The sequence below is a fragment of the Streptopelia decaocto genome (assembly GCF_964273445.1).
Source record: "Streptopelia decaocto genome assembly, chromosome: 1".
NCBI classification, from domain to species: Eukaryota; Metazoa; Chordata; class Aves; order Columbiformes; family Columbidae; genus Streptopelia; species Streptopelia decaocto.
In genome coordinates, this window is record NC_138663.1 from 199,848,207 (window position 1) to 199,870,726 (window position 22,520).

Consider the following 22,520-nt stretch of genomic DNA (forward strand, 5'->3'; position numbering starts at 1 on the left):
GGAGGAGGAACAGAGGGGAACGTCAGTGGCCCATTCAGCAGCAGCGGATGCTTTATATCAATTCTGTTGTAATGTGAAACTGTATGCAAATTCAATGTATGTGTGAGGCCCTTTGAGCCGTAAGAACAGGAGGCTTTGCAGATTCAGTTCTTGTTATTTTAGTGTAAGATTATTTTCTGCATGGGATGGAGACGCTGGGGCTGTTGCACTGGGTGCACAAGTGCCACTGTCCGTCCGAAATGACATGAGTTCACCCAGCAACACCGCAGGAGCTGAGCGAGCTGGAAAGCTGAGTGATTAGCTCTCGAACCATGTACAACAAATGCATTCAGTGGAATTGTGCTACTCGATTGGAAAGTCACTATCATTTAAGTATTTTTTTACTGTTCCCAAAGGTTCCAGTTCTAACTTTCTATTTCATAGGATGAAAGAGTTGCCAATACTCTTTAATCCTTGGAGAGAAAGGGCTATCTCCCAGCAAGAGCCCAATTTTGCTGTAGTCCTTCATGCTTTTAACACTGCCTGCGTACTACTTTGGCAAACCATGAAGAGTAGAAATGAAAATGGAACACTTTGGCCTTTTGGTGGCTGTTTACCAGCAGCAAAACAATTTTCAGACAATTAACAGATTTCCAGGCCCTTTAGAAGCTCAGGTACCGCTCTTTTAGGTTACCCCAAGTCTAGTAACTGCAGTACTCCTGCTGGCTTTCTGCTTCAGCCAAGGCGAGGCTTGCAAGCCCTAAAGCTGATCCCTAAGAGTGTCTTTACGCCCAGATAAAACCTTTCTGGGGTTGGTAGGAGTGTGGGAATTAGTTGATTCAGGTGGCATTCACTGCTGCACTGTGGCTTCAGGGAGTAACGATGCACCATGGAGGATCTTTCTTTACAGTCATCTGGGCTTATGAGCATTACTATTGAATGCTAATTTTAAGCAATTATGGTTCTAGGAAAGGTTGCAGTATAAAAATCTTATAAAATAAGCTTATTTTAATTGCTTACAGCTATACTAGGAAAATCGTCTAGGAAAAGAAGATTGCTGTTTTGCTTTGTTATTTAGCAGATCACACTTTGTATCGCCAGAGAGGTATGCTTGGAAAGTCTCTCTGATTCTCCTGAGGGCTGTACTTACACCTGAAGGAGGAAAGTTTTGTGTGATGGAAAGAGTTTCAACTCTGAATTCCTTCCACCGCTGTGTAGCTGTGGTCGGAGTTGTGCTGGCGTGCGTTCACGAGCCTGTTTTCATCCCCTTGCAGCGCACTAATGTCTCCCATCTGAAAGGCTGAACCGGGGGCCCTTAGTTTCTGTGATTTAGGATTCGATCAAGCTTGTGGTCATGATAATGTTGGTTCAGTCTGAGCTGAGATTTGGTAATGAATTGTATTGACTTTGAATTGACTTTGGTAATCCATGGCAACAGTGAGTAAACCAGGTTCTCTTAAACCACTGCTGAGGGCTGAATGAGAATAGAAAGGGTGGAAATAGTGAAAAACGCCTGATATGACTGTAAGCAGTGGCAGTGCTTCTGTTTTCGAGCGTTCATGGGCTGGGTTTTGATACACTGTGGTATTTTTCTTTATAGCGCTTCCACGTCTCACTCAGACCATTCGGCTCACACCAAATCTGCTTCTGCTGTATCGTCCGACTCAGTCTCCACCTCAGCAGACAACTTCTCTCCAGACTTAAGGGTATGTACATTTTGTACATTCTGTCTTAAAAAAGATACATGTATATATGTATATGTGTTGCGGCCTCCTTCAGAGGACATTTCTTTCTCCTGTGAGTTTGGATATGGTAAAATGTTGTCAGCTTTATTCCAAATTTTATGTAGCCAAAGCATGAGAGGACCCAAAGTCAAACAGGTGAAATAGAAATTGAAGTTTAATCTCTACCGTGTTATTTCCTTTTTTATAAAGTTGTTTAATCTTCAAAAAGCTGACTCTGCAACCCACTCTTGGAGATGAATTTTCAAAGGAGCTCCATTTTTTTTTAAGTACTCTGAGTGAAATCTTCAACCTGCCAGTTGTATATCCTTTTTTTTCCCCTCTGTTGTGTGTATATATGAGATGTTCTCTCTTGAGAACTTGTGCTTGTTTGTAAACACTGAGTCCTTGGAAGTATCTTCTTTCAGAGAAAGATTGCTATCTCCAAGCTGATAAAATAATCTTCTGTCACAATAAATTGCTCTGACATGAAAAAAAGTCCAAACAAGGCTCTTTTAAGTCTGTTATTAGATTTGTTAGTTATAAATCCAAAGTCCTAGTTCTGTGTCACAGGATTTTCGGAAGCGAAACCAAGGGTTTTGCCGATATATCCTTGCTTTTAAAAAAAAAAAATCTATAGGTATAAAATTGTTGGTGCATTCTAGTCATTCTAGTAATGACTTTTAGCCTTTCTCAGCCATGTTTGAGCATCTTTGTAAAATATAACACAGATAGGTTGCATTAAAACCTCTAAGTGCAACACTAATTCCTTCAACAACCTTAATAATTTTTTGTCCCATGAATGTTGTCTCAGTAGTGTGTAATTAATAACAGAAAGTCTGTCCATAAATGGCAAGAACATGAATGCTTCTTTCTAAAGGCAGCTTATTAGCCAGTATTAAGCTAAGAATTGAAGATGAATCAATAGTTTATGTGTGACCTATTGATAGTTTACATGTTTAGCTACGCTTACAAAAAGTAATCTTTAGAACATGTCTGGGTAAAGAAGTATGTAATAGGTCTGAAGTTATTTCCCCTGTGAAGCTGGGGTTTTAAGTTACTCCACCATGTAGAAAACACAGTTTTTAGGTTGAGGCTAAGTCATTAAGTGTACAAATATAGGTAAGATTGCGAATATTACTACAACTGTAACTGTATAATATTATAAAACCTGAAATTTTACACCAGCTTATTTTATTACCTTATTTATTTTTTTCCTGAAGTTTTTATAAGTGGGTTTCTTTTTCCAGGCATATCTTTTTCCGATGTACAACTCAACTGCATTTTCACAGTTTTTCAACACTTAAGAATTACCTTTACAACTAGAGAATGAAGCAACATTTCTTTTCTGGAATCGATGTTGTCTTTCCTTCTTGGTGATTAAGTTGGCTCAACATGTTTTCCTTGTAACCCTGATGCAGTCGTGTGACTCTTCCTTTTGTCACCTTCTTCCGTGTGAGTTCTAATCTGACTGGATGTGGTTTCCCACTCTCCTGGGTTTGTCTGGTTCCTCATCCAACAGAGCCACTGTACCTCAGTCAAAAATAACATCAGAGGAACCTTCACTTAGCTGCATGATACATTTTTCAGGCAGAAGATGCGTACGTCCTGATGCTTGGAGGCCTTTAGCAGCCACCCTCCCTGGCTGTGCCATAGTTGTGTGATGTGCAGAGCGAGTTCTTCACAGCCTGCCCTCTTCTTCCTTTCCCTTATTTACAAGCAAACTGAAGTTGTGCTGTGGTTTGAAAAAGTGCTGCTCCCCTTTCATTTCAGAGGAGCGTTTAAGGAGAAATGGTAAAGCAGAGAATTACTTATTTAAAGACATTGCCGGCCAAGTGTGAGCATGTACCTCTGCTGGCAAAATGCTTCTTGCTTGTAACCTGCATCATCTTTAGGGCCTGAATTCAGCATAAGCCCTCTGTGCTTTGCCTCTTGCAGGAGGTGGTGTGAGTGGCTGCAAAGAGGGCTACAAGGCGGGTGGAGGGCTTGGAGGGGAAGCCATATGAGGAGCAGCTGAAGTCACTTGGTTTGTTCAACCTGGAGGAGACTGAGGGGAGACCTCATGGCAGCTACAGCTTCCTCACAAGGGGAGGAGGAGGGGCAGACACTGATCTTTCTAGCGACCAGTGAGAGAAACCAAGGGAATAGCAGGAGGATGTGCCACGGGAGGTTTAGGTTGGACATTAGGAAAAGGTTCTTCACCCAGAGGGTGCTGTAGCACTGGAACAGGCTCCCCAGGGAGGTGTCACGGCCCCAAGCCTGACAGTGTTCAAGAAGAGACTGGACAACACCCTCAGACACACGGTGTGAACTGTGGGGTTGTCCTGTGCAGGGACAGGAGTTTGACTCAATGATCCTTGTGGGTCCCTTCCAACTCAGGACATTCTGTGATTCTATGATGCAGTTATGTGTAGGCATAAAGCAGGTTCTTGCCTTTACGCTTGAGTGACTGCTTGTCCCTGGTAAGCAGGCCTGGAGAAAATGCATCCCCATGGTCCTTGTGTTGGCGTATAGGGAGAAAGGGGCAGTTTCCACTGGTACAGGTTGGCTTTAGCTTTCCTAGAGGAGTTAATGCATTAACCACTTTTCTGTTTGTTCCTGGAATTGTTTGATGCTGGAGAACAAGCCTTGGAAGTGGGGTTGAGATCTGTCCTCTACCTGTGGACAGCCTCTTGTGTGGGTATTGCCTGTTCAACTGCAGGGACATAGCTGCTGTCAGTGCTGATGTGTTACTGTTCGCTCCCAGGGCTTGCTCTTGGAGCCTTGTGCTAGCTCCTAAATGAAAGATTTATTATAAGTGGTGATGAGCTAACGCCTATTTCTTTCAGGACTTCAGTTGAGGAGAATAGCCATCCTCTCTCTGGGCTTATCATTCTTTGTCCGGTTTCCTTCTAATTAACATCTCTGTCATGTGACAGTTCTGCAAGTTGTTTGTTTTTTTTTTTTTTAAAGTCAGTTCTGTGAGAGATTTTTCAAGGCCCTGATTGTTCTTAGTATCTTCTTTGATCTTTCTGAGATGTGGCCTTGCCTTTGATGCTGCAGATGAGGTCGCACCATGAACTGATACAGTGGCATGAGAGTGTTCTTCGTTCCAGCCCTTTCCTTACATGCCTGAGCTTCTTGTGCAGCTTTGATTGGCACAAAACAGCACGAACTCCCAAGTCTTAACAGGTACTGAGATTTAAGCTTAGCACCTTATTTCCTCTGAGGACAAAAAGAAGTTCCACGTTGTTCCTGGAAAATAAGATAGTAAGTCCAGAAGTGGGAACTAATACCTTTTGTGGTAACTCGGTGGAATGGGAGACAAGTGCCTGGGCTACATGGTGTTCTCACAGGGAGGTGTTGTATCAGTTAGCTTTAAGAGGTTGAAAATAAGTTTCTCAAGATTTTGAAGTGGATTTTCCAATTATGAGATTATGCTCTTGATGTGTATTTAAATTTTCCTTGCTAGAATGAATTACTTCTTGGATCCATCATCACTCCTACCTCTATTTGATCTCTGCCTCTGCGTGCACATTGACTCAAATCTAGAAATTAAATTTCTGTGATGATGGAAAACCACTTTGTGATAGCTACAATTAGCACTCTTTTTCTGTGGGGAATTTTTAGAAGAATAGTAGGCGTCCATCGGGAGGAGGGAACCAGGGGAAGGACCTACATCATTTCTTGCAGTCTGTGCCTGCAGTTTTCTTTTGGAGTGCAATTAACACTCTGTGTGTGTGTGTGTGCACGTGTGTAATGAAGTAAATGAGACAACCACTGGGGATTCCTACTGAATGCATGTACAGTACTTTTCCTAAATCTTACTCCAAAGCATTTAATAATAATAATAATAATAATAATAATAATAATAATAATAATAACAACCTTTATGAAGGGTGGGAGCTTTTTACTGTATATTGAGCATTTCAGTATCTGGAACTAAAATTAAATTGCCTTTCCGCTACGATTTATAGAATTTTCACTTCATAAACTAACTCTAAAAAACTTCAGTTAGCTTCATAGAGGGAGAAAAAAGATGAAAATAAAACCCGAACCCCAGCATAAAAACAACCAAGCACTATTAGGTTGTTCCCTCCACCCGCTTCCTGATCTCAAATCTGAAGCTGTTTAGAATTGATTTAGGGAATGCACTTTTTGAAGGAATTTTTAGCAAATACACTGCCATATGTTTTAGCATAAGTTATAGATCAGGCAAGAACAGAGTTGAATAGAAGTAGTTGGAAGTGAAAATGAGCTGGAAATTCATAGATAATTTGTAATTTGGGATGAGATTTTAAAAACACCTGAGAGCCAACATTGCCAAAGATATTAAAGTGCATAAATATCTCTTATGGTTCTGGGAACTTTGTGGTTATTAAAGTACAGTGAGGTTATTGCTCCTAAGTCCTAAAGGTTGTATTTTCTCCTATGCCTATGGGCAGATATGTCTGTGCAGTTTATAGTACATCTCTTAAGTGTTCTTGCTAAGGCTCTAGCTGTTATCAGTGGGGACTTCCATTTTGAGTTAGCTGTTGATTTATAGAATAATGCCCAAAGTTTACCATATTCAAAGCTTTGGAATAGCTCGCATAAAAGGGTTGGGTCCTTTCCATCTGGAGTTGGGAAGTGTTGGGTATGGCCAGTGACTCCTGCTGCCACTTCCCTTAAGAACAGCACCTTTGCCTGAAAATTTGCAGTCCATTGTGTTTGGTTTTGGATTGTATGTAGTGAAAGCCTGAACCAGAGGATGGAAGCTCATATGTTGGCTTTCTTATGTTGCTTCTTGCTTCTAATCCCTTCTGTGGACAGAGGAAGGCAGTACATCAGACCTGCTTAATTCTGCGAGCTTCAGAGAGTGAGTTCAAATATTTGTTCTTGCTGTTGCTGCTTGTGGCCACTAAACCATTCTCCCCTTTGAGGGCAACAGTAAGATCCACAATTCCTTATATTCCTGTGAGGTCCAGTAAAATACTGTACAGGTGTGTGTCCCATCCTCCCTGATTGTTTGCTCCCTCCATAATAGTTTTCTCCTTTAATATATGAGAAATCAGTGGATTAGCAATGGGTTTACATATGAGATGCAAGAGCATTATCGTAGCATGCCCAGGACTCCAAGGTTAGAAAAGGGAAGACACAGAGTTGCTTGTGTAACCTTAATTTGTTATCCATTGTGTGTATGGATGGAGAAGCCAGTGTGATTTTTTTTTTTTGTAAGATACATAATTGATGATTGACAAAAGGTATATGAAGGAGTCTCCGTACCATCGCTATCTCCTTAGGTTTCTTGGGTGAAATCAGTTTGAGCAAGTCTGCGCTCAAGCTAGGCAACCACAGTTCCTTTGTAGTCAACAGAAAGAAATAGATAATTTATGATCTGGTTTATCTGGGCTTTACAGAAATGCCCACACTAGGTGAGAATGTCATGTACCTGAGCTCCAGGAGTCCCTGCTGCAGGATGTTGTGGATGTCATTTGAGGGGCAGCAACTGATGGTTCAGGGTAGATCTCTCCTTTAGCTGTGCTCCAGCAGAGGTGCAGTTTTGTCTCATTTGAAAACCTACTGTGTTCCTTGCCTGACTATGAAGAGAGTTCATGGTCATTACTCCAGATGTGGACCTCTAAAGGCGAGGTAAATCCTGTCCCTCAGGTGATGTTGGGCAGGATTAACCGAAATGCCACTCACTGACTTTCCCGCCTTTGCGTTAGTTTATTCTAGCTTCAGTGCAAAGTGGCTTAGGCTAGTTTTATGTAGAATATGTATATTGTTCGTAGAAAAACATATTGAAGAAAGATGTGATTTCCCCCCTCCCCAATCCTTTGCTATAAATCACTATAACTCGCCTCGCTGAGCTTTTCCATCTCTATCTCCTTGCCAACGCAGGAAGCGTGTCAGGCCTGGGTTATGTGTAACACATGTTCAACAAGAGCTGGGTTTAGAGACCGGCACAACTTTTTAAACTTTAAGCACTCATTTAAGCAATGTTTTTTATTTTTGCTTTTAAGGGACTTTTCAGTTAGTGACTGATGCTAGTTTGGAAGCACTAAATCATGAAAAAAACACTGCCTAAGGACCTCCAGGGTAGTTGAAGACTCTGCCCTGCCAGTCAGCTCCATCTTTGTTTTGCGATGTATGGGGATAAGTGTTCCTGGTTTGGACTGGCCCTTGGCTCTTTGCATGGGACTGCTCATAAGGAGCCTACTTCATAGCAAATGCGAAGATGTCTTCAGTGATATGAGCTCTCGTTCCCAGCGCACCAGATTGTGACTGCTATTAAATTCCAGACCATATTGCAAAAGCCACCAGATGGTGAAGGTAATTGACCTGTGGCCACAAAAGACTTAGCTGGATGTGAACTGGTGTTAGAGCAGTGAAATGAAGTAAACAGTTCATCTTTTTACTGTCACTGTGTGAAGACCATAGGTGTTTCTCTCTGTCATCACATTGGGCTCAGTCATATTCTCACACAGAAGTGTACCTCGAGGTTTTGTGGGTGTCCAGGAGGAGAATCTGTGCAGGCAGAACTCTTCCCTACCTGACCTGCATGTAGTATTTCCACAGGTCCCTTCGCACACAAGGATGAAATCAAGGCCAAATCCAAGAACAAGCGATGCTTTGCACTACCAGAGGTATCAAGTAGAGGGACTTACAGAGCAGTAGAGGAGAAAGTAGGAAAATCTTATGGGGAAAAAAATATTTTGACTGTCCCAAATTTCTGATTTTGGCTGTACGAGTTGCGTGTGTGTGTGTGTCCGTGGGAAACGGGCTTTTCCTTTCTTCTTTGGAGCACTAAGCTGTTGATGAACATGCACACAAAGGACTGTTTCTGGAGAATGAATGACGCTCTTGTCCATAAGTGTGGTCATTCCAGGACAGCCCCATGAGTGACTAGAATTTAGCCCCTGCCATTGCCATGTTTTTTTAGGACTCCAGTTTCCATGACTGTAAATGCTATATATTTCACAAGAATTAAAATATTTTTCTTTTTAAACTGTCCTAAGAGATGGAAAATCTTGGTCCCCTCCCTACATTGCTCACCAGTAAGTCCTTTTCTGCACCTCTCCCTTTCAAGGAAACAAAACCGCAGAGTAGCCAACCTCTGGGTTGCAAAATATTGATTGCATGCAAATTGGATGGGGGAAGAGCCAGATGCAGTCAGTTTTCTGTCTCCTTTACATGGAAATAATACTCCCTAAGTGCTCATCTAGTTAGGAGAGAGCAAAGACAGCAAGTGCTGCTAATTTTTCTTATATAGAGGTATCTGAATGTTTGAATATGAAGTAATGCTCAGTGAAAAAAATCTCTGGAAGCATTTATGATTGCTGCCTATTAGGACTGGAAAACTAAGGAGAATGAGAAAATGGCCCTCATGTGTTCCTCAAAAATATTTTCAGCTCTTTCTAATGGACTGCAGTATTTCTCCTAGCTACGAAGTGCAAGAATTCTCCTTTTGCTGAGTAAACTGGGTAAGAAGTGGCTTTCCCCCCCCATTTTTTTCTCCCTTATGTTTATAATTTTGTAGACTGAAGCACAAATCAGGCAGGAATGAACAAGCATGGTATTTAAAAGGAGCAGGCGGATTTGTGACTGCATGCAGTACCTGCCAAAATTTAATTTTCTGTAGATCTTTTTGCACCGAAACATCTTCGTTCCTCTCTGTGTGATTGTTTACTCAAATACATAATTACTTGTATCTTGAATCCTTATATCGCTAAATTACAAAGTGAAATTCTTGGTAACAGAGACAGTTTTCTGTGACTAGTTGGTAGAATTTACTACTCTCTTTGGTCAGTGTTTTTCTGAAGATTGATGATATGAACCTCACTGAACTAGTTTAATGCTTTCCTTGAAAATTTTCATCTGTTTTTCCTATATAAAGTTGCTTGCTAAATGAAATACAGTAAAAATAAAGGATAGAGTCAGCGCTGTCCCAAGTTTTTGAGTGGCCAGCGAAGAACAGAGCTTTTGTCATTTGAGATGTAGGTGGAACCCTTGGCACCAAAGAAGGTTCTGTATTAAAAAATGTTGGACTTGTCTGTATAGATAATATCTGCAAGCTTCTGTGCCAGGGAGTGTTGCCGGGTTGAATCAGTGATGACTTTCTGTCAGAGCCCAACGAGGGAATTGTCTGGAGGCACCAGGCCATGCAAACGGGAAGAGACAAGCCAACCCTATTGGAACGAGTGGCCCTCAACGATGTGTTCCTTTGAGTTTCTCAGTCTCGCCTTGTGCAGCGGGGGCCCAGGACATTCACCAGCCTGGAGAGACTGTTTTCATCCCCAGACACTCAGGTCTGGGTGAAGTGCATTGTGGAAAAAACAAAGCAGAAAACCCCAAGGAAGCAAACACTGCGTGGTGGCCGCTTCCTTCTCAGAGGAGCCCTTTTAAATTACTCTGGTGACTGTGTATTACTTTTCTTTTTTCAAGTAGACTGATCTTCAATTTCTTTTTAAAGATTTTCAAGACAGTGGTAAGTAAGCAAGTGTTTTCTTAAGACTTTGTATACTTTCTCAAAATATACATGGTAGGTAGAGATCACAGTTTGAGATTTGTTTTATTTTCATTTGTGTCAGGGAAGCATAGTTAAAAGGCAGTTGCAGTGTACATTGTGTGTGATTATTGTCTTTAGAGTAGTGTAATAGATGATCTGTTGTCAGAACATTTTATCAATAATTTAAATGCCTCTCGTGTTATTTTTTAACCAAGCTAGGAAACCTTTTTTTGGCCAAGTGCTCTCTTAGGAGCTCAATGGGCTGGATGTGGTCTTTGGACAGTATATTTGGTTCCCTGTGTACTATGCTGAAATGATCCAGGTGTTTTGTCCTTTTCCCTTTTCAACTTCTAATATCCCAAAAGAATAAGACACAAAGCATTTCCCTGCAATTAATATCTGGCTGGTCTGAATGTCCCTACCGTAGTTTTTCAAACCATCCGGTCATAATCCTCAGAAAAGTCCATGTGCCTCAGTCATGCAGAGATGCTGCTGTTCTTTCCCATAGTCATTCTGCTGTGGTATTCTTAATGATTCAAAAATAATCAACAGATTAATGTTTTATTACATTTCCAGTAGGATACATAGCACATGAATCTTCTCCAAGTACACTTGAAATAGCCATAAATGGCAGCTGAAAATCTCTCCAAAGTAGTGCAGTGTTTGCACGCTACAGGAGGATTTCTCAAGTAAGCACGGCTACTGTTCTGCAGTCCTAATTAAGCACTGAGAAGACAGAAGTATCCAAGCATCAAAATGCTAGAAAAAAATGTGCACTTTTTGTTTTAAGAAATGCTTGATTTAGAGAAAAAACCAATGAACCTATGAAAAATTATCGTAAATAGGCATATGGGTCTTGATTCTGTGTATATTCGTGTCAGTTCTGCAGCTTCTGTCAACGTCAGCTGGACAGAATTATACCTCTGTGTTTTTTCTGAGGTGAATAGAAAGAGCTTCTGTATCTGTTTTGTTTCAGAGGTTTTTACAATCATCATTGGGGTGATGATAAATCTTGAAACACCTGCCGAAGTGGCACTCGCCTTTGTTGACTGACTGTCGTAGCAACAGCCATGAAAGAGGAGAGGGATTGGGGGGAAGGAATAGGTGAACATGGTCTGAGACCACCAAAAGGCATTTGAAAGGAGAAAAGCATTGGTTATTTAAGTGCATATTTTTGCTCTTAATTTACAAAGAAAATAAATAAAAATAAAGTATATAAAAATAACCTTGCGGCTAAGCCTTTGCAGGAGGGGTGACTTCCCTCATGTGGTTCTCTGAGAGAGCAGAAAGGAGCTGGCTCTGACCCAGTAACTGTCTGTTTTAATGGGTGCATCATTTTTTGGATCTGGCCTGGCTTGTCTCCTGCTTAGGACCTCTCTGCAAAGTACAGGTTATGACTACTCAGTTGTACGGGGATGTGCAGGAGATTGGGCGTTGCTATGCTGGCCACAGTGAAGCACCAGAGATGGGATTCGCCCTACGAGATCTGCGCTGAAGTTACTCACCCTAGTTCTCAGCCTTTGGTAGGAAGACAGACGCTCATTCTAAAGGTGAATCCCTGAGGTGTCCGGCTTTCCACCGACTCCACAGAGCTCCTGGGGTGATTAGGTCAGATGTAGATCTCCAGTTTTAGATGAAATGGATATTCCTGCAGTTTACTGACTACCTTGCCTGCGGAGCGGCAAGAGTGCTGATTCAGGAGGGCATTTAATCCTGTGCCAGCCCTTGAGAGAAAGACATTTAAAAAAAAAAAAAAAGGTGGGAGGGAGAGGAAAGTTTAGGTGTGTTACCTACAAATATTTTCCTGTAGGAGGTAGAACCTTTCACTTGGCTGTTGAGTTTCAAATCCATATTTCACCCATGATTTGAAAAGTTACATATTTTTAAAATCTTCTAGTTCTATGTGTATAATTCTTGCACACACGTGTATAAGAGCTCATTCTTGGCCATGCAGTGTATATCCTGCCTGTCGCTGCTGACCAGGGTAGATGTAGAGGTAGACTTGCAAACCTGTGAGTTTGGCGGCTGCAGGTGCAAAGGGATTTTGTGTGTCTCTATATAATGTTTGTCTGTACAGACAGGTTATATGTGTTTATGTCAAGGGTCCAGTTAAGAGACTGGGTCCTGCTGTAGGAATCAGAGAATAGGACCATGTGTAGCTGCAACAAAAGCAGCTCCGACCTGGGAAGCTTATCTTTTGAATAGATGGGGCAGCCGTGGTTTTGGGGTAAGGAATAATGCAGGAGCAAGGTGGTCACGCTGTCAGGTCAGACATGTCACACCAGCGCTGTGGCTTTATGTGTAACAAATCTGTTCAACATGTGCAAATGATTTGAAGTGTGTAGGAGGTTACCAAGGGTAAATTAACTCAGAGGGGGGGAAATCACAAAAAGGCTACATTTTAATTTTGTCTAAACAAAAAAAGATTCTTTTTTTTTTTTATTCATTCTGATTGTGATTCAGGAGAGAAGAATCTATGCAGACTTGGGAAAACTGTTACACAGCAATTTGGTAATGCAGACCTGTAGACTCCCCTTAAGTTGCACGAAGCCAAAAATACCTGAACTTCATGTGTTTCAGGACTCAAGTATTCAGGAGAAAGAGCAGAAGAGAATAACTGGAAAGTGTCATAGAGAGACCTCAGGTGCTCTCTTCATGCACCTTTGTTATCTGTAGGCTTTTGCTGCAGGTGTTGGTGTCCAGCGATAAGGTTACTGACCCTTGCCCATCTGGCTGTTCTCTCTCTCTTGCTCTGGGTTTACACTAGAGTTGCTCGTATGGTCATGCCCCAAGCCAGCCCTGGCAAAGTGATCCATGTTATGGGAAAGCATCCGTTAAAAAAGCCATTAAGTGAACTCAGGCATCTTGACTGAACAAGATGGGGGAGAGATGGCAGAGCGGGCAGGAGCAGGCCGCGCTGGCACCAGAGACGTGTTGTCGTCCTGGCTGTGCTGCTCCACTGGTCGGCAAATGCCTCAGGCAGTGCAAGAGCCAAACATATCAGTTGTTTTGTTCACAGACAAAAGCAAACACAGTATCACAGTATCACAGTGTGTTTGGGATTGGAAGGGACCTCAAAAGATCATCTAGTCCAATCCCCCTGCTGGAGCAGGAACGCCTAGGTGAGGTCGCACAGGAACATGTCCAGGCGGGTCTTGAATGTCTCCCTTGACTGTTGAGCGTCATGCACCCTCTTGGTCCTTCTGGAGCAGTGTTCAGTGATGCACAGGCCTCTCAGACCCTGTAGTGAGAGTTACAGCACAACGTGTCTCTGTAGACGCTGTAGCGGTGTAGGGGTGAGCTGTGTGTGTGCATGAGTCCTGCAGGGACGTCAGCCAGGAGAGGGATTTTTGGAGCAGCACGCTGGCCGCTGTGTCAGGAGGCACGTGAACACGTGGCTGGAGAGGCTCAGCAGTACACAGTGCCCTGAATCACAGAATCACTTCAGTTGGAAGAAGCCCTCAGGATCATCAAGTTCCACCATAACCTAACCTAACTCTAGCACTAAACCATGTCCCTAAGAACCTCATCTAAACACCTTTTAAATGCCTCCAGGGATGGTGACTCCACCACTTCCCCGGGCAGCCTGTTCCAACATCTGACAACCCTTTCTGTGAATAATTTTTTCCTGATATTCAATCTAAACCTCCCCTGGTGCAACTTGAGGCCATTTCCTCTTGTCCTACCACTTGCTACTTGGGAGAAGAGACCAACCCCCTCCATGCTACAACCTCCTTTCAGGTAGTTGTAGACAGTGATAAGGTCTCCCCTCAGCCTCCTTTTCTCCAGGTTAAACAGCTCCAGTTCCCTCAGCTGCTCCTCATCAGACTTGTGCTCCAGACCCCTCACCAGCTTCATCATCCTCCTCTGCAATCCCTTCAGTACTTCAATGTCCTTCTTATGGTGAGGGGCCCAAAACTGAACACAGGATTCAAGGTGGGTCCTCACCAATGGCACAGTACACTGGCACAGTACACTGGCACAATCACTCCTCTAGTCCTGCTGGCCACACTATTCCTGATACAAGCCAGGATACTGTTGGCCTTTTTGGCCACCTGGGCACATTGCTGCCTCATGTTCAGCCGCTGTCAATCAACACCCCCAGGTTCCTCTCTGCCAGACACTTTCCAGCCACTCTTTCCCGAGCCTGTAGCGCTGCCTGGTGTTGTTGTGACCCAAGTGCAGGACCCGGCACTTGACCTTGTTAAACCTCATACAATTGGCCTCAGCCCAACGATCCAGCTGGTAATCGCAGCATGACGAGGTAAGGGATGAGGCAAGGAGCAGTCTTACCTTTTTAGCAGGGCCTAAACCTCTTTCCCTGGCCCCACAGACGCAAACAAAGGAGCTGATTGCTTTGTTGCTGAGATCTGGAGGTTGTGTCTTCAATACAGCGTTGGGGTTTTGCTGCCTTGGGTGCTATAGGCGGGAGGGCTTGAGACAGCTCTGCACCTTCAGCCATGGGTAAGTGGGCTGGAGATAACACAAGGTAGAAACTTGGAGTAAGAGAAGCAGCTGTTAAATGTAGCAAGTGTGGGTTTGTTCTGCCAAGTCGCTGCTTGAGCAGAGAACAAAGGTAGGTGGTGGCATGAAGTCCTCACACCCTCCCAGAGCCGAGGCAGCACTGTGTTCAGGTGCTGAGGTGCCCCCATGCTCAGCATCCCAGAGAGCTGTTTTATCCAGGGGGAGAGCTGCTGATGGGTGGAATGGGTAGATCATATTACTCAGTAAAAGACAACAGAAATAAAGGTTATTCTGGTGTGTCACTAAACTCTTAATTCCCCTGGAGATTCAGTTACAAGCGTAACAGTTTTGTGGGGAAAAGGTACGGAAGACCTTGTTAGTCTGAGCGGCAGAGCAGGCAGCCGTCACTGCTCAGCCGGGCTGCCGCAGTCGTGTCCCCAGCTCCCTTACCTGCTTCCTTGCCTCACTGGAGCTCTCAGTTTCATTTTGCAAGACTTGCAGAGGGATAAATCTGGGCGCAGCAGTGTTATTTTTAGAGTCTTGAAAATAGGCTGATGTACAGGAAAAGATTTTTCTCACGGTTTAGTGAACCATTTTTGGATTTTGAGCGGGGAGGGAAGGATGACAGTAAGATGGAGAGGCTTTTCATGGCATCTCCTTAGTCCTGTAAGAGGCACATGGTGTCTCTGTGGTGTCAGTGTCCTCCCAGAGTTCCATGTGTGTTGTCTGTCCCATTCTCCCTTGATCTGTTTCCAAAACTCCCATTTCCTTATCCACCCACTTTTCCTCCCTCCTGCCACCCCGTGCTTTAGTGCTGCCCCAGATGTCTTCTGCGGCACTGTCAGCTGCACACTGATTGTATTTCCCTCAAGCAATTTTAAGGAGCCGCTGATAGAGGTGGATTTCAGGAAAATGGCTGCTGTTCATTTCTTGGTTCCTGGCAGGACAGTTTTCGAGTGTTCGCATTCCAACTAGGATGCTTGTTCGAGGTCTAGAGCTGGGCAGATGCTGCAAAGACCGGCACACCAGAGCAGTGTTTGCCCTGGGCTTTCTGGCCGTGTCCGTCTCAGCCTCTTGGGAAGGGCGGCTGTATACAGGGGATGTGCTTGTGCTGACTTCAAAATCACTGTGAAAGCAGTCGGTGCTGCCTTACCTGAGGTAGGTTGTGTGGCTGAGGTCAGTTGGGGAATGGAGAAAATGACAGTTTGGTCCTTAACTCTGTACAAAAAAAAAAGGGGGGGGGATGTGGCAGAAGCTTTTTACCTGCAAGTGCTTGGTTTCCAGCAGGCCATCTGTCTGCTGCCCTGTGTTGAAGTGAGCACAGGTTTGGATCCTTTCCTTTGACCTTGTGGACTCCACATTTCAGGGAATATGAGTGAGCAGATGGATTTTATTAAGCTTAGAAGAGCCAGTATTTAAACCGAAAAGGCTTTCAACCTTGTCTTTAGCAGAATGGTGTTGACATGGAGATCTTTGTCTTTCGCACTGTGCGCCTCTTCCCTCCTTCTTTCCCCCATCTGCAGTATGGTGTTTAAAACCCACCTGAGCACTAGTGATCAGGGCAGCTCTTTGTCATACCAAGTGCTTTCTGTGTATCTTACCTCATATTTGTTTTGGCTTAGAACTCAGCCCAGTCCCCCAAATGTTTACTGCTGGACCTGCTCCTGCAGACATCTGCAGGAGAGCCCCGAGTCCAGCTGCTGACCAAAGTGATCCTTACAGCAGCTGCTGCCCCTTTGGGGTACGGACCTTCTCAAAGAAGTTGTGATCACGTCCTGAACACAGACTGTATTTTTACTAATGCCCTTCCAAGATAAAAGGCTGCAGAGACGACCACCACTTAAGAACTAAAGAGCCAGAAGCCTCCGTCTCATTTATCATAATCCAGATGTTATCCTGCTAATTTCAAGGCTGTTACTCAAGCGCAAAACTTGATACACTGGAGTTGAGAGCGGGTATACGTCACAGGCTTTTGTTGGGGAGGCTGTCAGTCAGGGCTTTGATGGGATGTGTGATCTGTGGCCAACACAGCTGTGCTGACAAGAAGTCCTCAGCACAGACTTCTGCTAGTTATACCAGCAAAACTTTGTTTTTACTAGCATGGCTGAGGTGGGGGAGGAGAAGCTTTCCTGCAAGTTCAGCGTGAGCCCTGTCAGTGGGGATGCCCCTTTACCCTCCTGCAGACCCCAGTCAGCTGCTCTGGCAGCCTCCCTGCTAAGAGCTGGCCTAAGTGGTGCAGTTGTGAGGCTCCTGTTAAGAAGCCAGGACTGTGCTTGCTTTTATTTTTTTTTTTTCTAGAGTCTTTTGAGTGCATTTTTTAAAATCTATGTCTTGTTCTCAAGCAGGCTTTGATCTTGTTAATCTTTTCATCTATACATCAATCTGTTGTGTGGAAATGCTGGAACGTGCTTTTATTGTGGCATGGGGTTTCTTTGTTTTTTGTCTTCATTTTTTCTGCGTAGTTTAGAGAATTTTTCTTCCCCGAGGCTCTCCCTCTGGCTTGATCCTACATGAAAGTCAACTACAGACATGTCAGGTACCACTTTAGGCCATGTCTTGAATTTTCTTTGCAGGGATTTCCTGATATCAAATTAAAACAACTATTTCTCTTTCCTCACGTTAAGATAAAGGAAGCATTTTGGGCGACTCTGCATGTTCAGTAGTGGGCAGACATGAGCTCTCTCTGTGTCCACCAGGTGGGATGCACGCCAGCTTTAAACCCAAAGTCTTGTGGTTACCATAGCATGAGACGTAGTTCAGACTAACTTACCTGCTCTCTGTGTTGTTTGGTTGAGCAACCAGTGTGTTGCTGTGGTTGTGGCCATTTGGCAGGTTCGAAGCATGGGCAATATGATTAAATCCATCTGTCTTTGGCCATGTAGACTTGGTCTTAATCTTGGCCACATGTGCTCTTCTCTTCTAATTTGTACTATAGGTTTAGACCTCAGGATAGGCTTCCATAGTTAGAGCTGTGCTTTCCTAAAATGTCCATCTGCTCGTGGTAGCAGCCGTTCTTGTGAAAACCTTTGAGTAAATGGAATTGTATCTGTGAAAAGTAATGCCCTGTGGTATAACTTTAACCCAAGGGAAAGTGGAGGAGGGGTCATTTGGTAGCCAAAAAAAAAGAAACTGTACCTCCTATACATACCTATCAAAACGCAGCCTTGTAACGAGTCGCTTATACTGAGCTGAACCAGGAGCTTTGCGGTTGTTGGACGCTCATTGAAGACAGTGATGTGACATGGTGTCCTTTTTCCTCTGTGTAAACTAGAGATTGTTCTACTTGACAGCTGGTAGCATCATGGTAATAGTTGATCACGTCAGCTGGGAAAGGAACAAGTCCCTTGAGTTCCGTATGTAACTGGGGGAGTTTGATTGAACTCTCCTGCCTGGCCCAGAGGTGTGCGGGAGGGCTGCACTTTGTGTTGAGCTTTCAGGAGCTGAGGCACTAGGCAGTACCTGAGGAGCTTTGAATATTTGTTGTCCCTGATATTGCTGACCCATTGCAGGTGAGTGTCAACTTCTTGGTTTGTGAAAATTTAAAGATTTTTTTTTCTCCCTCTGTCTTTTGCCTAGGTCCTGAGGGAGACTAATAAATTGGCTGAAATGGAAGAGCCACCTTTGCTGCCAGGAGAAACCATTAAAGACATGGGTATGTGAAAAGGAAATTCTTTATTGTTTGCTGACCAAATAAAATATCCGTAGAGCAAAACATCTTGGCGGTCATTAACCAACAATTACCAGCAAATTACTGATGTTTTGAGAACCATGATCAGGCTGTTTCATTAATCAAGTTATTACATACCACATGAGCCATGGTAACTATACATCTCCTCTTAGCATGTAGCAAATACAAGGCAATTCAACATATCTTAGCATGACTGTTGAGATCGGTTTTACAGCTTTGCATTTGCTGCCTCCTGGGAGGACAGGGATGGACTTTCCAGTTGTGCTTGCCACAGGGTAGTTTATTAGGCTGACACAGCACCATTGTGTGTTGCATCTCTGTCACAGGCTGCAGGAGAGGGTACAGTGCTGTTGCAGAGAACATGCTGGGATATGGGGATGGGGCTTTTTTCTTTTTTTCTATTCAGACACACTGACATGTATCAGGTTTGCCAATGCCCTCCAGTCTGAAAGTCTGAGTAACCTTGATTAATTTTCTATGGAAGATTTTGCATTCACTAGTTTAACATGTTGCCTTCCTCTTAAAATGGTATGAAAGAGTGCAATTTCTGTCCTAAAAATAAAGTCAATCAATCAATCAAACCCTGAAAATACCTCACCAAAAAAACCCAACAACAACAACAAAAAAAAAACACCCTAGAAAAAAAATCCCATCTTGGTACTCAGTCCTTTTTTCTGCGCCTTTCCTAAGGACTCCGAACTTGTACTCCAGCCATGCACTGCAGACAGGCATCTAACACAGTTAGCTCTGACAGCAATACTGTATTTTAAAGGCTTCCTGGGAATGGTTTAAAGATCAGAGTTATCAGTATTTTGTCTGCTGGCAGTGACGTGCTGAGCCACATAAGTCAGTAAGACTGGGTGGCTTTTGGATTAGGCCAGGCAGCAGGTCTCTGGTCCAACAAGAAGTTAAAGGTAGCAAAAAGGAAATCTTTATCATTCATCAGCAATAATTATTTCCTGTTAAAAGTGTCAAGAAAGGCAAATGTAATTCTCTTTGTATTTTACAAGTAAAGGAAGAAAAATTATTTCAGCCAACCCAATAATCTAGGGTAAGATTGGCCCTATAAAAAACAGGAATTCCATAAGCAGGGGAATTAGTAAATCTTGGTTTCCAGTAAGCTTTTCCCATATGGATTCTCTTATATCTACCAAAGACTGAGCTTATTAGACTTTCCCGTAGTAGCAGCACTAGTAGCACCTCTCTGTTATACCTGGCGTCAGTTCTCACAAACAATGAAGCATTGTAATGCCTTGACAATCCCTATTTATTGGATAGAGACTGCTGTAATCATACTGCCGTGGTAGGGTTAAGGTCACGTAAGTCATGCATGTGGGTACATGTGCAGTGTAATTAAGTAGAATTGTTTCCTTAGGAAACCAAGCTAATAAAATGCAAATGTAAAGGTGATGTGCCTTACAAGCTGGCAAGGCCAGTGTTTGAGATCATGCCTGGGATTCCTTACCTGGAAAACATTTTTCTAGCACCTTTCTTCTTTACCTAGAAATCCTGTTCCTTTGCAGATGTAAATGCACACTTCTCTTATTAGTAGATTCTGAGGGTTTTTTTAAACATTTTGAAATTACATTTTGAATAATGGGAACTCTCATGGAAGAACCAGGCAGGCTGCCCTTACCTTGTTGTGCTTCATTAGTCTGCTTTCAAACCTCTGTCAAACCGGTCTTTGAAAAGAAGTGGTTAATGACCAGCCAGTAATGAAACACTTGTTTTAATTAGAACTGGCTAGAAGCATTCTGTGTTTAATTATTCTTCCAATGAACACATGTAAATTAAAATAAATAAATAATGAAATTGCTAGTGAGTAGCTATATATTTTTATTTAGCTATTTTTAACTAAAAATTCTGTGCTTCATATTTTGCTCTGAATTAGTCAGTCCTGATATTTTAAGGATCCCTCTCCATATCTGAATCTCAAGAATCAGTGCAGACTATGCAGAAGCAGAGCTAACGTGAGGATGATTTCATTATATGAGCTGCCAGTGCCCTGCAGTAAGGCAGCCTCTCTTCTTCCCTCGCTTCGGGCTAAATCTCATGCAATAAAGGTAGAAAAAGTCCAGGTCTTCATCCTGACATCCCCGTAGCCTCATGCCTCTTGTGTGTGGTGACTGTCACCTGGCTCGGAGGCCACCTGTCCTCCTAGCTTCACACAGCCCTCACAAAATGGATCCCGTTGGGTTTGGAGGCTTGAGGTTAAGATGCTCCAGAAGATTCTTTCATGGGTCTGGCAGCTCTGGTCAGAGGATGTCCTCCTGAAAGCACCTCTGTGTGTCTGAGGGGTCTTGTTACTTGACGGTGGTAGCGTAAACCATTGCCCTGCACAGCCAGCCGACTGCTTCAGTGGCAGAAGACGTGATGGGTCACTGCCTGGCGACAGAGGGCAGGGGAATTACTTAGATGTTGGCATTTTTAATTGAGGTAAAACAGAAGGGCAGTTAGAGGAGGTGTTTGGTGTGGAAAACCAGCAGCACCTCTTGCCTTTTGCTGGAACAAGTGAGAAATGTCTGAGGACTTTTAAGAAGGGGACTGTTTTGAGTCACCATCACTCAGGCTCGAAAATAATTGCACCGTTGCAGAGTAACTTGATCGCTGACTTCAGACTTAAAATCAGTGGCAGCTGGGTGCTACGCAGATTCCTGGCTGCTGGAAGCAGGGCCTGTTGTCATAGAACAAGGGGCAATGGTTTTAAACTAAAGGAGGGGAGATTCAGGCCAGACATGAGGAAGAAATTTTTTACACTGAATGGTGAAACCCTGGCCCAGGTTGCCCAGAGGGGTGGTAGATGCCCCATCCCTGGAGACATCCCAGGCCAGGCTGGATGGGGCTCTAAGCAACCTGATGTGGATGAAGATGTCCCTGCTTATTGCAGAGGCTTGGACTAGATGACCTTTGAAGGTCCTCCCAACCCAAAGTGTTCTATGATTCTATGAAATTGCTGTAGCTCCGCTGGCTTTTAGCATGAGGACCTGCATCCTGGGGCTGACTCTGTGTGCAAGGGTGTGCACAGGGACCTGGGTATCCTAAAAGCCACATGTAGAACAGCCTTCTCCTGTCCTTGGTGATGCAAACCAGCTTAATGAAGATCCTTAGTTTTTATGCAGATTGTTATCAGCTTCAAGTCTGTGCATCCAGGCAGGAGTCATCTCCTCCTTTTTTTGCATGGTGTTTTCAGCTACTGGCAATGCATTACTCAGCAAGAGTAAAGAGTTTGCAGCCAAATCCTGGCATTTTTGCAGGGGTAACAGTTCTGCACAAATACAGGATTCTAGGTGATGGTACTTGCCTGGAGTTTAGTTTATACCCAAGCTCTTACCTTTTCCACAGAACTGAAACTTTGATGTTAGCTCTAGGCTAGAAACTCGGATTAAACTTGTTTTCATTTCATAACCTTAAAAGTAGAAGCCCCAAATGTTGTCGTTGTCATAATTTTACTCCCATAAATTAACAACCTTTCTTTTCTTTTTTTTTTTTTAAGCTAAGGATGTTACTTACATCTGCCCCTTCACTGGAGCAATCAGAGGAACCCTTACTGTTACCAATTATAGACTGTATTTTAAAAGCATGGAACGGGTAAGCTTTTGAAATCATCTGCTTTCGTTGGCTATTCAATCTTTAGACCTGGATGGTGTTTGAGAGTAATTCTGTGTGAATCACAGTTATATATTTGGGAATATAAGCATAAGGGAGCAGGAGCTGGGGACTTTTCCCCCTCCCCTTTTTAAACTCACAAATTTCAACTGTCTACAGGACCCTCCTTTTGTCCTAGATGCATCTTTAGGTGTGATCAACAGAGTGGAGAAAATTGGAGGTGCTTCCAGTCGTGGTGAGAATTCGTACGGGCTGGAGATTGTATGCAAGGTAAACTTTTATCTGTGTTTTTTACAATAGGGGAAAGGGAACATAGATTTTAAAAGGTTTTCTCTGTAGTACTGTAGGAAATTCTGCAAAACATTCCAGTCAGTCTGGCTTCACACGCTTCAAAAAACGTCTGATTTTAGAAGTAATTTTCAGGATTCTCCAGCTCCACTGGTTCAAGGCAAGATCCAAACCTTTATTCAGGCTTTCTGCTATGTAATGTCTTTTCCTTACAGTGGAAGCCTAGGCCTGCAGTTCTCGGGGCTGCACACTGGGCTGTCACAGGAAGACTCCAGTCATTGTGCCTTTCACACATCCATTTCAC

At 43.4% G+C, this 22,520-nt stretch overlaps 1 protein-coding gene across 5 annotated transcripts in view; it reads left to right on the forward strand.

Annotated features, from left to right (window-relative positions):
- The window catches only part of MTMR2 (myotubularin related protein 2), a 62,999-nt gene that overhangs the window by 20,148 nt on the left and 20,331 nt on the right, over positions 1 to 22,520 (forward strand). For 3 of the 5 annotated variants that reach the window (XM_082043629.1, XM_082043630.1, XM_082043631.1), the window contains 4 exons: positions 1,580 to 1,685; positions 18,211 to 18,286; positions 21,816 to 21,910; positions 22,088 to 22,198. In XM_082043629.1, the coding sequence (XP_081899755.1) occupies positions 1,580 to 1,685; positions 18,211 to 18,286; positions 21,816 to 21,910; positions 22,088 to 22,198 (388 nt within the window). Of the gene's footprint in view, positions 1 to 1,579; positions 1,686 to 8,911; positions 9,146 to 10,130; positions 10,150 to 18,210; positions 18,287 to 21,815; positions 21,911 to 22,087; positions 22,199 to 22,520 lie in introns of those variants that run through there. The other 2 variants (XM_082043632.1, XM_082043633.1) reach the window with 2 other exon arrangements.